The sequence below is a fragment of the Leptodactylus fuscus genome, chromosome 2, assembly GCF_031893055.1.
Source record: "Leptodactylus fuscus isolate aLepFus1 chromosome 2, aLepFus1.hap2, whole genome shotgun sequence".
Taxonomy (NCBI): domain Eukaryota; kingdom Metazoa; phylum Chordata; class Amphibia; order Anura; family Leptodactylidae; genus Leptodactylus; species Leptodactylus fuscus.
Genome location: NC_134266.1, coordinates 180,421,865 through 180,435,752, shown reverse-complemented (window position 1 = coordinate 180,435,752; position 13,888 = coordinate 180,421,865). Strand labels below are relative to the sequence as shown.

The 13,888-nt window shown below is 39.6% G+C and overlaps 1 protein-coding gene across 1 annotated transcript; it reads left to right on the top strand.

Moving 5' to 3' along the window:
- The first annotated feature begins 488 nt into the window (after positions 1 to 488).
- F10 (coagulation factor X) lies at positions 489 to 13,888 on the top strand. The gene is made up of 8 exons (XM_075265214.1): positions 489 to 697; positions 2,442 to 2,602; positions 5,913 to 5,937; positions 7,949 to 8,062; positions 10,277 to 10,408; positions 11,403 to 11,644; positions 11,901 to 12,018; positions 12,912 to 13,888. Exons 1-8 carry the CDS (start codon positions 628 to 630, stop codon positions 13,457 to 13,459), a joined length of 1,410 nt encoding a protein of 469 aa, XP_075121315.1. The 5' UTR covers positions 489 to 627; the 3' UTR covers positions 13,460 to 13,888.

Here is a 13,888-nt window from a genome sequence, read left to right as displayed (position 1 = left end):
CACATATTCTATAGACCTAGTGGTCTGCAATAGTAACTCATCCTAGAACTTAGAAACAATATACGACTCTGGGGTCCCTTAATTTATGCTTTGGGTTAAGCTATGCAGTTTACCTATTTGTTGGTAATGTTAAAGCAGGTTGCACTAAGCATATTATTATAATGTGAATATGTACATCCAATGGGGTTTCTCTTTCCTTTTTTAAGGCAGTGTCGCGGTTGAAGTTCCTTGGCTTTTAAGGTAATCTGGCCAGTAGCCATTTCCCTTGTCAGTACACATTCTGTTCTTTGTCCTTTTAATATGTAAACAAAGCAAATACAGCGTATCTGAACTCCATGGGACATATTGCATAAGGCTAGCAAACACTTTTTTTTGTAAATTTCAGTCCACACTGGTACATCTGTTGTAAAGTGTGGTTATATATTTCTTGCTAGTTAAGTATATATCCAGTAAACAATTCTTAATGACATAGCGATAGATCAGGACTGTCCATGTTACTTTCCAGTATTTTGTACTTGAAGCAGGAATTTCCTAATTTTCCTTGCAAGCTGCAGCTTGAACTCTTGACTCTTTTTGTCACATTAGCCGCCCAAAAGGAAATAAGACTATTTCACTGAATAACACATCATGGCTGGCAAGACGTGTCTCCTACTTCTTATATCTCTACCTGTTGTTCTTCTTAAACCTGCAGAAAATGGTAAGACAATGAGATCTGGTTATCAGCTTTTTTTGTTGCTTTGAATTCAGATAATTTCTAGATTGCCTGGGTAGAGTGACTACTCCAGAGTACTGTGCTTCTGTGAATGGTCCTGCAGATCTATGTGGTCTTGTAAAATACGTATCATTACAATGTTACTGGCTAGGGCATGATACAATTCTGCTTGCTGTTTGCATGAATGCTCTAAATTAAGACCCTGTGTATGGACGGTAGTTATTAAGCAGGACGTGACATTATCAAATAATACTGCCATTGTGATGCCTTTATAAGTAGTGACTATATCAGCATCAGTAAATGAAAGAATAGATGAGGTTTGGCTTTTACAGTTTTGTAGTCTTTTGGGCCCTTCGCAGTGGAATCCTTTGTAATGTGATTAATAGCAGTGAAACATTTATGGGGGATGACACTTTCATGGGGCACTGTGGCTATTATATTGTAGGACTTACATGTTACTGTTAATAAGAAATCTATGTGAAAAGCTTCTAATTCTTACATACAGTGAATAATAAAATCCTTAGAGTACGCATTAAATGTACTGTTGTGCCTTAGAATAGCAAATCACAGATCAAGTGAAAACAAACAAAAATCTGTACTATGTATAGAGGAAAACTTGCCGCAGCACTTATAGATGGCCCCAATGTTATGATTATCTGGTATGGGAAGATACAAGTAGAATTCAGTGAACTAAAGGGAATGTTTGATTATAATATGTGAATAATATAATGTACAAATTCTGTACAATGTCCATTCAACAACCACCAATTGCTATTCTGTGCATTAGACTGAGTTGTAAGATATATATATATATATATATATATATATATATATATATATATATATATATTTCTGTCTAGTGATACTTTGTTATTGTGCAAGTAATAGTTTATGCTATCAGTCCAGTTCACTACCATGTATATCACCAGGTTCTCACATTGACTACGATCTCAGCATAACATCTGTCATTATTAGCTCCCAGAGCAGCAGCCGGAGTGACAGTTTTATCTAGGTATATAGGGATATCTCATTGAATATTATAACTGCATATCAAAACAAATTTGATATTCTGGAGTCAGATGAAGCTGAGTGACGTTCCCTAAAGATGTTGTTATTATGCCGACCCCCTGATATGTTACACTAGGTTTATACCTGCGTTTGGGTTTCCATTCAGGGGGTCTGCATGGGGACTCCCCAAATGAAAACTTAATCTGCTTAAAAAACTGGTTACCCGCAGAAACCCGTGGACCACATGGACTATAATGGAGTCCGCTGGGTTTCTTCCCAAAAAGGACAAAAAATGCAGAGAGAAAAGTAATGCTTGTAGCGCTTTTCTCTCCGCATTTTTTAAATGGATTTGGGGACGTTCAAGCACTGTTGTGAACCTAGCCTTAAAGATAAATGTGAGAAAATCAGACTGGTGATGTTCTGATCACAGACAACACCATGTACAGTGAAACCCCTTTGAGACAACCATCCAAAGCTGCACAGAAAAGTGGTCCTTTCAAAAGAAAAGTTTACAGAATGCAGGAAAAAGTGTCTAATGGATTCAGCAAGCAGGTACAGTATACCCCAAATGGCCAAATAGTGATATTATTCCATATGCCTTTTTCAGCTGGAACAAGTATATGTAGCAAATGTAATCTATCTAGAGCCCTGCTGGCAATAGGAAATGCAGGAAATGTATATGTGCACCATAATGATACTGACTGTCCTTCTTCAATTGTAGTTTTTGTGACCGATAATGAAGCAAATGGTATTTTAAAGAGGTGGAAACGTGCAAATAGTGCATTTGAAGAGTTCAAAAAAGGGAACCTGGAAAGAGAGTGCGTTGAGGAACGTTGCAGCCGTGAAGAAGCCCGGGAAGTGTTTGAGGATGAAGAAAAAACTGTAAGGGCAACTTTAATGATTTAATGCATCTATAAGTATAGATGGGGACATGCTTTGTCATTCTATTTAATGTAGCTCCGACAAGTCTCCTATGCCATACTATATAGATGGGGAGACAGTGAGCTCCAGGATGTATAGCTTCTATGATCCAATTATTTTCATGTGAAAACTTATTTAAATGCTGCTAAGATTTTTTTGAGCATGTTGAATACCTTGCAGATTCTGTGCTGAGAAGGAATATATGAATGCTTTTAAAGAGGACCTTTCATCACCTCCACCAATTCTAGTTCTTATCATCTATTAATAGGCACTGCTCCACTGATTCCAGAACAGTTGGAATTTTTTCTCTAGCCTCCACCATTCCTGAGTAACAAGTGCAATTATGCTCTGTAATATCAGTAGGGCGGTGTCAGGTAGGGGGCGTGATTCACAGCACCAATCAGAGGCAGCCAGTGTCAGAGCTCAAAATCTCACCCCTTGTCTGCTCCTGCCTGACACCGCCTTTCAGACAGTACAGAAGCTAAATAGCATATCAGGAACCAAAACTAACAGAACTTGCTCAGAAACAGTGAGGCTAGAGAAAAAAATACCAATTTTTCCTATTATACATTGACTTTATCAATTGATGAGTCATCTTTATGACAGGGCATAAATTGAGGATCAGTAGGGATCAGGCACCCAGAATCTCTGCAGTTCAGCTATTTGAAGTGGTAGCGGCAGGGCCGCATTGGGGGGGGGCAAACTGGGCAAATTCCCAGGGTGACCCGGATCAGGGTAGCCTTAACAATGGAGGGCTATGCTGGAGTAGGGAGCTATAAAGTCCCTGCGCTGACATAGATGACTATGTGGAAGGCGGTATGGGGCGCGATTACGTTATTGCATTGCGCCTTGTGCACCGGACCTACTCTGAATTCTACAAGCAAGTAGAGACTTCAAGCAGCGGGACTCAGGGCTCGTTCACATCTGCGCCCGGTCTCCGTTTATACAGGTTTCCGTTTCCTGCACAAAACAGAGCAGGAGACGGAAAGCTGCAGGACTCTTTCATACCCACTCATTTGAATGGGTTTGAAAGGTGTCCGGCCGTGAGCGCTGGTGAGCGTTTTACGCACTCCGCCGCTAAACTGGTTTTTTTAAACCGGACACAGAGTCAGACATGCAGTACTCTGTGTCCGGTTTAAAAAAAACGGTTTCGCGGCGGAGAGCATAAAACGCTCACCGGCGCTCACGGCCGGACCCAATCTGACAGCTTTCCGTCTTCTGCATGCAGAAGACGGAAAGCTCAGAATGGACTCCGGGTGCTAGTGTGAACCCAGCGTCAGCGAGGGTGTATGGTAAGGTGAGTAAACATTTTATTCATTTATGAGACTTAAAAGAATGCCATTATTAAAAAAGTGGGGCACATAGTTATTAATAGCTCCTTTTTATAAATACTCCCCTTGTATAATAGTTCCCCCAGCCTTATAGTTCCCATATATCTATAAAAAGGAACTATTAATAGTAAATCTAGTGGGGGAACTATTATTAATGGGGGGGGGGGAATAATTCCCCTAGCTTTTTTAATAACATATCCTCCTTATAAATAGCCCCCTTGGTAATGTTTACACTGAGTAATTACAGCGCAGCTCCTATTGCTTGAATAGGAGTGGCGTAGAAACTTGTCCACATGCAGTGTCTGGCACCTAAAAGATGCTAAAACAGCTGATCTGTGTGGGGTTCAGGTGTCGCATCACAGAATTCCTACTGACATATCGATGAGCTGTCCTCTGAATAGATTATCAGTTTTAAAAATTGGCCGGAAAAACCCATATACTTGATCTGATGCTTGACGGTGACTGTGACTGAGGTGGTATGCTATCTGGGCCTAGTATAGAGGTCTTTATAGCATGTGCATTGTTTGGTAATTGTCTGTATATTGCTAAGAATTCTTCCCAGTATAGAGGTATGTGTATGGTGCTTTCACAACTATATATATCTGTTTACAATTTATTTTTCCTAATCTTTTAAGACTGCCAATCTTCAATAGAAAACCTCTTTAGTAGCAACCCTATTAATATTTGAGTTTGTGGGTTTGTGTGTTTGGATGTTTGGATGTTTTGATGTTTGTTCCTCAATCACGCAAAATCTGCTTCACCGATTTGGCTGAAAATTTCCACAAACATAGTCACTACACTCGATTGCGCAATAGGCTACTTTTCGTCACAATAGCACACATACGTTTGTGCCAGGACCCCCACAAAACAAAACCCAAACTCACACCACCATCTCTGCAATCTCACACAGTTTGGACCATAGCAAGCCACAAAATTCATATTGCCCTCTACAGCCTCGCCCCTAACCCCACACAATCACATATACATATACTTTACCACTTTGCCCCTCACCTTAACGATACTCCAGGAGGCTCTCTTTAACGCTCTGGAGCAGCCATGTTTGCCGACCCCCACCGCTCTGACAATCCATAACACCGCCCACCCATGTCAATACCCCTAGGTGGTCTAATAAATGCAAAAACCAAAACAAAAAAAAAGGAAAAAAACAAAAAACAAAATAAAAAGTATTACAATATCAAATCCCCCCCCCCCCCATTTCCCTAGAACACATATAAAAGTAGTTAAATACTGTGAAACACATACATGGTAGATATCCCTGTGTCCGAAATCACCCGCTCTACAAAGCTATACAAATATTTTGCCTGGAAGCTTAACGCCGTAGCCGCAAACATACTGAAAAGTCCAAAACCGCTGTTTTTTCACTATTTTCATTATCATACAAATATCAATCACAAGTGATCAAACCAATAGCAATTCCTGAAAATGCAACAACTACAAACTACACCCGGCCCCTCAAAAAAAGACATCCGCCGACAGAGACAAATAAAAAAGTGACTGCTGTCAGAATATGGCAACTTTTACAAACAAAAAAATGTCAACACACTACTGGCAGAAAATACCAAATCATACAATGTGGTATATCGAGATATATTAACTTCAAATCCCTCTGTCTCAAAGTCACTATGTACAGTTTCTCACAACACCGTACAGCAGCTGAAATACAAATTACATTCAACACAAATGTCTCACGTATTCTCTGAATTACAGCAAAAACAAGATACAAAGTTACATTTCATATCCCATACCTTATACACAGTACGAAAACCTTACCCGCGCCTGTATATACCCACTTCTACAATCACCGCAGACGAAGTCGCGGATACCAGCTAGTTATTCATAATCGCCCGATAAATTAATTTAGTTGTAAATTTAAAAAATATATTCACATACTTAACTTTCTATATTGTGTTTTTTAACAGAGAGAATTTTGGAACGTATATGTTGGTAAGTATGCCGAATAGTTCTATAGTTCTGCAGACTGTATAGATGCACTTTCTGTAATAATAAGTAGTGCAATATTGATATTACGTTTAGTTTATTTCATTTCTTAGGGCTTGTTCACAAAGTTTTAATGCGTCTGTGTTATACAGTCTGTATTACAGTAGCAAATCCTATCTATCGAGTCAAAATACAAAAACGTTTCATAGATCTCTATGAGGCTGTTAGTTCAGGTCATTGGACTTACGCTTGTGATGGGATTTGCAGCCATAATATGGTCTTAGATGCTGCTAGTTTAGCTTATTATACCAGTGGTTGGGACAGAACTTGTGACTGTAATGTGATCCATATAGCAAGGACACATTGGAGCTTTTTGAATAAGCCCTTATCCTAATATGAATCATAGACGTATAAGGTTATACATGTTTTATGTGTACAGGGTATAGATAGAGCTTCAGTTAAGGATTTTATAGTTGGCTGAATTACTATATAAACCGTTATAACTAGAGATGAGCGAACACTGTTCGGATCAGCCGTCCGAACAGCACGTACCCATAGAAATGAATGGAAGCACCTGTGACACTGACTTTGCTGGCAGCCGGCCAGCGTCACAGGTGCTTCCATTCATTTCTACGGGTGCGTGCTGTTCGGATCGGCTGATCCGAACAGTGTTCGCTCATCTCTAGTTATAACCTTAATGGGTAGGAGCGATCCTCACTAAGGGGACAAACTACCACTAGGGACACTTATCTCTTTTCAAGGTGAATAGTGACAATTAATAACTGGGTATCTATAACTTAGGCTAAGGCTAAATGGAGACTTTTTATAGTCTTGATGAAGTAACAGCTGCAGCCATAAGGTGCAACTCAATGTGTGGTTTTGTACCACAGAACAGGTCACCAAGATGTGATCTATCAGGGTCCAAAACCAACTATCAAAGCAGCCTCTGGGAGTTGGATGGTGCTAGTGGACTGGCAGCACGTGCAGCACTGCTTGTATTCAAGTGATAGGAGTGGCACAGCAATTCCCCAGGAGCACCACTATGCAGAGAACAGGGCTGCTGCACATTATTTATTATCACAGACATGTCAAGAGTGCTGACAGGTTCCCTAAATTAACACATGCATTGCAGTGTATAGGAGGCTGTAAGCCCGTGCAGATGCATAGGCTGACAGTCTCCATTCATGGCAGAATCAACCAGGTATGCGGCGGGACAGTGATGAGGCAGACTCGGGGTCACTGGTCAGACCCCAGGCTGCTGAATAGGAGTAGCACACCCTGCGGAAAATGTTGTGGGGGCCGATCGGGACCCCAGTATATAATAAAACCCCTGAGTTGCTGCAGTCATGTTTGGTGTGTGCGCACCATGATTCCACATGGTTTGTGGGAAGTCCTTTCCTGCAGTGCCATACTATAAGGGCGGATGTTGGGAAGGGGTTAACATAATCTGCCACAAATTTGGATCAAATCAAATAGTACTGGAAAATTCGATGAGGCTGCTTAATCAAATTTAAAAAAATTTGCTCATCTCTAATTAGATTATACTGTAGTGTTTTGGGGTTTTCAGCAATTATATAATACAAACATTTAAAGGGGACCTTTCACCAACTCCAGCAACTCAACCCTTTGTATCCTCCAATAAGTGCCGTTCCAATGATTACAGAGAAATTGGAATTTTTTCTATAGCCCATTCCTAAGCCATTGGTGCTGTTAGTTTCAGCACCCAATATACTAATGTGGCTGCCTACTGTTAGGTGGTCCTGAGCTGAGGCAGACAATTTCGGATGACCCATCTGACAGCAGAGAGCCTAATTACTGTAGTATATTGGGGGCTTAAATCAACAGTGCTGTTTGCTCAGTGGGGGCTAGAGAAAATTCAATCTACGCCAGAATCATTAGAGAGGTGCCTATTGAAGGATGTAAAAAATAGAAGTTGCTGAAAGTGGTCGAAGGTTCGCTCTAAAAAGTAATAAAATGACTCCTTAACTCTGCAATGAATTGTTTATCTGTATTTCAGATGGTGACCAGTGTACACCTAATCCTTGTAAGTATGGTGGCTCGTGTCAAGACGGAGTTGGTGAATTCACATGTTTCTGCAATTCTGGCTATGATGGTAAAACCTGTGAAAATGGTAGGTATCAAGACTGTATTTGATTGAGATGTATACCATCAGGGGTTGTACACCACTGCTAGGCATGGCAAAAATATTGCAGAATGCTTATTTACTTTATTTTTCCATACTTTGTTATACACCTTTCATGTCATCTACACTGATTTGCAATCTCCACCTTTCTATCCTTTCAGTTTCACAGCTGTTTTATGTATGAACCTGGATTTACTTAGCACTGTCCATTAATCTACTATATACTCGGTCCATTCAATCAATTCCATTATTTTGTACCAATGCTGCACCAGTCCCGAGTTTGAATGGTGTGACCCCTAACTTTACAATATTTATTTCAAAGGTCCCTCATATAGGTCACCCCTTTCAGGACCAAGCCAGTTTTCATTTTTATGTTTTCATATTTTGCTCCCAACCATCCAAAGTCCATAACTTTTTTTTTTTTTTTTTTACATAGCCATATATGTTGACTTTTGTGGACCAAATGAATTTTACAATGACAATTTATTATTCTGTATGATGTACTGGGAAGCTGGAAAAAAATTCAGAATGAAAAAATTCAGAGTGAAAAATTTCTAAATTGTGAAAAAAATCAGCAAATATACTATTTTCTTATGAGTTTTGTTGTTAATCCCTATGTTGTAAGACCAACAAGTTATCTGCATTCTGGTGCTTAGTACCGTCATGGCGAGACAAAATTTATATAGATTTTATTTTTTTTTTAAAATGTGTTTCCTGTTGCCAAATACTCATACCCAACTTTTATACATTTTCATGTAAGGAATGTTTTTTTTCCGGGGCAAGTTGTAGTTTCTGTTTATACCATTTTGGGGATTGTTTTACATTTTGTTCACATTCTATTACATTTTTTGGGGGGACACAAAACAGAAAAAAATATTTTTATATTTTAACAGTTAAGAGTGATGTAAAATTTATATTTTCCTTTTTAGCATTGGCAGGCTTGGGAGTCTTAATAAGATTCCTGTTGGTGATCTCACCATGTGGGAGACATATGGTCCTGCAAAAAGTGAAAGTACAGTAAAACAACCTGACCACACATCTAACCATGGTGTCTTAGATGTTAAGTGCCTGTGATTAGAGACAACCTGACCACACATCTAACCATGGTGTCTTAGATGTTAAGTGCCTGTGATTAGAGACAACCTGACCACACATCTAACCATGGTGTCTTAGATGTTAAGTGCCTGTGATTAGAGACATATCTGATCAATGCCACTGCCACAAGGCTCTATCTCCATAAAACAGAACATACCCCTAAGCTATGACTCAACTAGCCCACTGGGGTTCTTGTGAATCCTGAGCGGGCCCCATGCCTTTGGGCAGGGCCGGCAGGAGGAGGGCAGCGTCGTTATGTGCCACAGAGCCCCTTTCCAATAGAAGCCTGTCCAGGAAAGGTCTAGAAAAATAAACATTTTTAGTCACCTCTTCTGGGCGCCAGGCAATCCAGCATCATCTTCTCGCCTGTAGCTGATGTCACGCATTCCAGACATCACAACATAATATGCTCCCCAGATTGTCCAGCCCATTATAATGCTCAACACTGGCCCCACTCAGTATAATATACTCGCTAGAGCAGGAGTCAGCAACCTTCGGCAATCCAGCTGTTGTTAAACTACATCTCCCAGCATGCATACTTGCTCTACTGTTCTTGCTACTCACATGGAAGTGAATGGAGCATGTTGGGAGTTGTAGTTTCACAGCAGATGGAGTACCAAAGGTTGCTGACTCCTGCCCTAGAGCTTCGAGCTGCTTCAGACAAATCCCTCAAAATTAATTTTAATGAATATTCTTGAGGGTTGCCTGTTCGTTTCAGTGATATTATTATACTGTGGGGTCTCTTCAGACCCCAGAGTATTGGAGGCCCAGGAAAAGTGGGGGAAAATTACAAACAGTTATTCTCAGCTTGCCTTACCCCTCCTGGACATCCTCAAGTTGCTGCACTGGCTTCTTCTTCAGAAAAGCAAAAACCCCAACTAGGACACATCTGGCATATGATAGAAGTAAATGAATACTGATAGACTGCAATGATTCTATTGGGGGTCTGTTAGGTATCCATTATTGTTGTTCATCTTTTTTGCCAGAATATAAATAGCATGTAGGAATATTTTGTTTATAATTTTAGACAACATCTACGACAGAGGCTCATAACAGAACAGATGCATATGTGAACATGGCTTTACTTGTTTATTAATTCTTTTCTAGTTTTACAAAAGATGTGCAGTCTAAACAATGGTGACTGTGACCAGTACTGCAAAGTAGAAAACAGAGATGTTATCTGTTCTTGTACCACTGGATATAAGCTAGGAGACGATGGGAAATCCTGTGTTTCAAATGGTAAGAAATGTTCATCTACTTCTTCTAATTTGAATTGTAAATTCATTTATTAATTCTACATTTCACAGTAATAGACTGACAAATTCAGCTATAACATTTAGTAAGAGGCCGTTCACATTACCGTTAGAAAGGCCCATTGCGCTCATCAGTCATATGATAAGAGATGGCAATAAAGTGTAAGAGGCAGACAGAGCCTTCCCCTTCTGGCCTTCGTTTCCATTGACTCCAGTGTAAAAGTGAATGAATAAATAAATACAGAATCTTCCATCATGTGTGTTTACATTTGTAACATAAGATAAAGTCCTGCGTGCACAAACTTTTTCCGCCAGAAAAGTAACAAACATGATGGAATAGTTTCATTAGAGTGAATGCAAATAGCTGTTGTTCCTCCTGTATCTATCAATCTATTACTATTGATGTCCACTGTATGAGATTGCATGAAATGGGAAATATGGTCTGGTTTCTTTTTTTTTATTTTTATTTTTTTTAAAGAAACAGTGCTGCTCTTAGCTTTTGGGTTGTGTTTGGTAGTGGATCTTATCTTCCAATTATAAGAATTACATTGTTTCTACAGAAAAACCTCACATAACTCCTTTATGGTAAATTATATAGGTGCAAACATGTGATGACAAAATGTACTATTAAGATAAAAGCTGCAGAGAGGAATTGTTCATTGGTTACCAATAGGCTGCAAGGAATGAGTGGTCAGTAGTCTTCATTACTCGCTGCTCTTAGGACTTCTTCTACCTGGCGTTGCTCTCACTTGGAGCGAGCAGCTGAAAAGGAAAGGGGAGTCTTAAAGTGTAATGATTACTGAAGAGCGTACTCACTGCTTACTCCCCAGGTCTTGGCCTGAGTTGGAGTCATTACACTATGTGGAGACTGGGGAGGTACCCTCTGGTAGTTGGGTGGATATTTCCTCTGTTTTCCAATGTCAGAATTTTTACACTTCAGTAAAAAATAATATATCTTTGAATGTATATATGTATTACAGACCCATATCCCTGTGGGAAAAGACCTGGCTTACGAAAAAAGAGGTCAATACCCGACGAAGTGGAAAATCCTACAAACCACACAGATGTTTCTGAGAAAAGCAATGCCACTGTCAGTCAGACCAACTCTGAACCCAAGGGTGAAAACACCCAGCCTACCTCTCCTGAATCAGATATTGACGATGACCCTTATGGGAGAATTGTGGGAGGAAGAGACTGCAAATTTGGAGAATGCCCATGGCAGGTAACTAACATACAATATGAAATGGAATAAATGTGAAGTTATACAACTAGTGATTGTGGGTAAACAACCTGCTGTGTGCTGAGAAAAGATTTATTAATTAATTATTTAATAATTAATTTAATTTAATTAAAAAAATCATTATATATAATAAAATACCGTAAATAAATGTTGCTTGGGTTTAGACCCGCATATTACAAAAACATATAATACTCTTTTGTAAAACACATGTAAAATATAATGTGGTAAATCAATGCAGGCTGTCTTATTCAGTGAAGATGATGAACCATTCTGTGGAGGAACGATCCTGTCCAAGCAGTTTATTCTGACAGCAGCACACTGCATGAATCAGACAAAGTACTTCAAAGTTATCGTAGGTAAGTTTCCTGGTCAATAAGCTAAATATGAATGGGTTAACCTGATGTGCAGCAATATAACACACAGGTTAGGTCTATTTTAGAGATGAGCGAACACTGTTCGGATCAGCCAATCTGAACAGCACGCTCCCATAGAAATGAATGGAAACACCTGGCACATCGACCGGCCGCCGGCAAAGTGTACGTGCCAGGTGCTTCCATTCATTTCTATGGGAGCGTGCTGTTCGGATCGGCTGATCCGAACAGTGTTCGCTCATCTCTATAGAGTATAGCAACTGCGCTTGATAACCACAACTTAACTCCATTCTCTTGAATGGGACTGAGCTGTGAACAGGCCACGTAAAGATGAACATGACAACACATGGTCCCTGAAAGAGAAGTGGCACTCAGGGATAGCTGCCACTGCTTCAAAGAGCTAATCCATGGGGTCCTAGGTGTCAGATGGCTGCTGACGTGTAGTTGATGACCTATTCTAAGGAGATGGTAAAGCCTGGAAACCTCTTTCAAATTTTTACTCTTTATACTAAACTGGTTTTGTAAAAAACTGCAAAGATTGGTATAAATATGATCCCACAACTGTGCAAAATTTTGGTGGGATGCAAGTAACAGTTTATGATAAAAATAATAATATTAAGGTTCCAGAGTATCACAATGGCCAAGAGATGAAGAAGGGCACATTTATGGGCACTGCACACATTCCTAGGAAAATACTGGTTATAGCTGTATGCCCAAGACAAAGCCGATCAATAAGTCACTTACATAAAACTAAAATGATAATAATGGCAACCTAAAAATACAGTATATTCTACTATAGCTCTGAACATGATAGATAAAAGTCTACCTCTGCATTTGTACCCAAACCAAGACTAAGCCCATTTTGTATCGTTTTACAGGGGAGATGAATACTCAAAGGAAGGATGGTGGCGAGTCAATACACAAAGTAGAAAAGATAATAGTACACCCTAGATTTGTCAAGGCAACCTATGACTTTGACATAGCTTTGGTAAAGCTGAGAGAAGCCATTAACTTCACCGATAATATTATTCCGGCCTGCATTCCCGATCCTGATTTTGCTGACGAAGTCCTGATGAAAGAGAGCCAGGCAATGGTGAGCGGCTTTGGACGCCTTCATGAGCGAGGGGCTCAGGCCACAAAACTTCAAATGCTTAATATACCATATGTTAGTAGGCAAACTTGCAAAGAATCCAGTAAGTTCACAATCACCGAAAACATGTTTTGTGCTGGCTATGACAAAGAAGTGAAAGATGCTTGTCAGGGAGACAGTGGCGGTCCACATGTCACCCCATTCAAAGACACTTATTTTGTGACTGGAGTTGTTAGTTGGGGAGAGGGCTGTGCACAAGAAGGCAAATATGGTGTATACACAAAAGTATCCAAATTAAATAAATGGCTTAAAGTGACATTAAAAAGACACCAGTAATCCAGGAAAGCCCACCAACTGACTCAACTTCATCGAAGCTTTATCCACTATACTCCACCAAATAAAATTTTGAGATGTTCCAATTTCTCTAAAGGTTTCTTGATGGTTCACTTTAAAGTCTTGAAATATTTATAAGTGTTAAACATGGTTGCACCTATTTTAGTGATCACATCTCAAGACTTTGCATGTCTAATAACAAATAAGCTAGCTCAGATTTTATACTTCAAGCCTACAGCACAAAATCCCAAATAATGCAATGCTTTGTATATGTACTGTGAAAGAATTAGAAGCAGCAATGTATGATCAGTCGTAGACTTTATGGTTGGTTATTAGTACTAATAATAATGTATCACTGCTTTAGCATCATCCTGGAAATTCAGGAATATTGATATATATGTACAGCATTAATAAAATTGACTTAGTAAGGTT

Bases quoted from the DNA above. Each gene is read 5' to 3' on its own strand.
- F10 (XM_075265214.1), top strand. From the start codon at position 628: ATGGCTGGCAAGACGTGTCTCCTACTTCTTATATCTCTACCTGTTGTT. The intron at 8,063-10,276 runs GTAGGTATCAAG...ATTCTTTTCTAG, and splicing joins TGGTAAAACCTGTGAAAATG to TTTTACAAAAGATGTGCAGT. The intron at 11,645-11,900 runs GTAACTAACATA...AAATCAATGCAG, and splicing joins TTGGAGAATGCCCATGGCAG to GCTGTCTTATTCAGTGAAGA.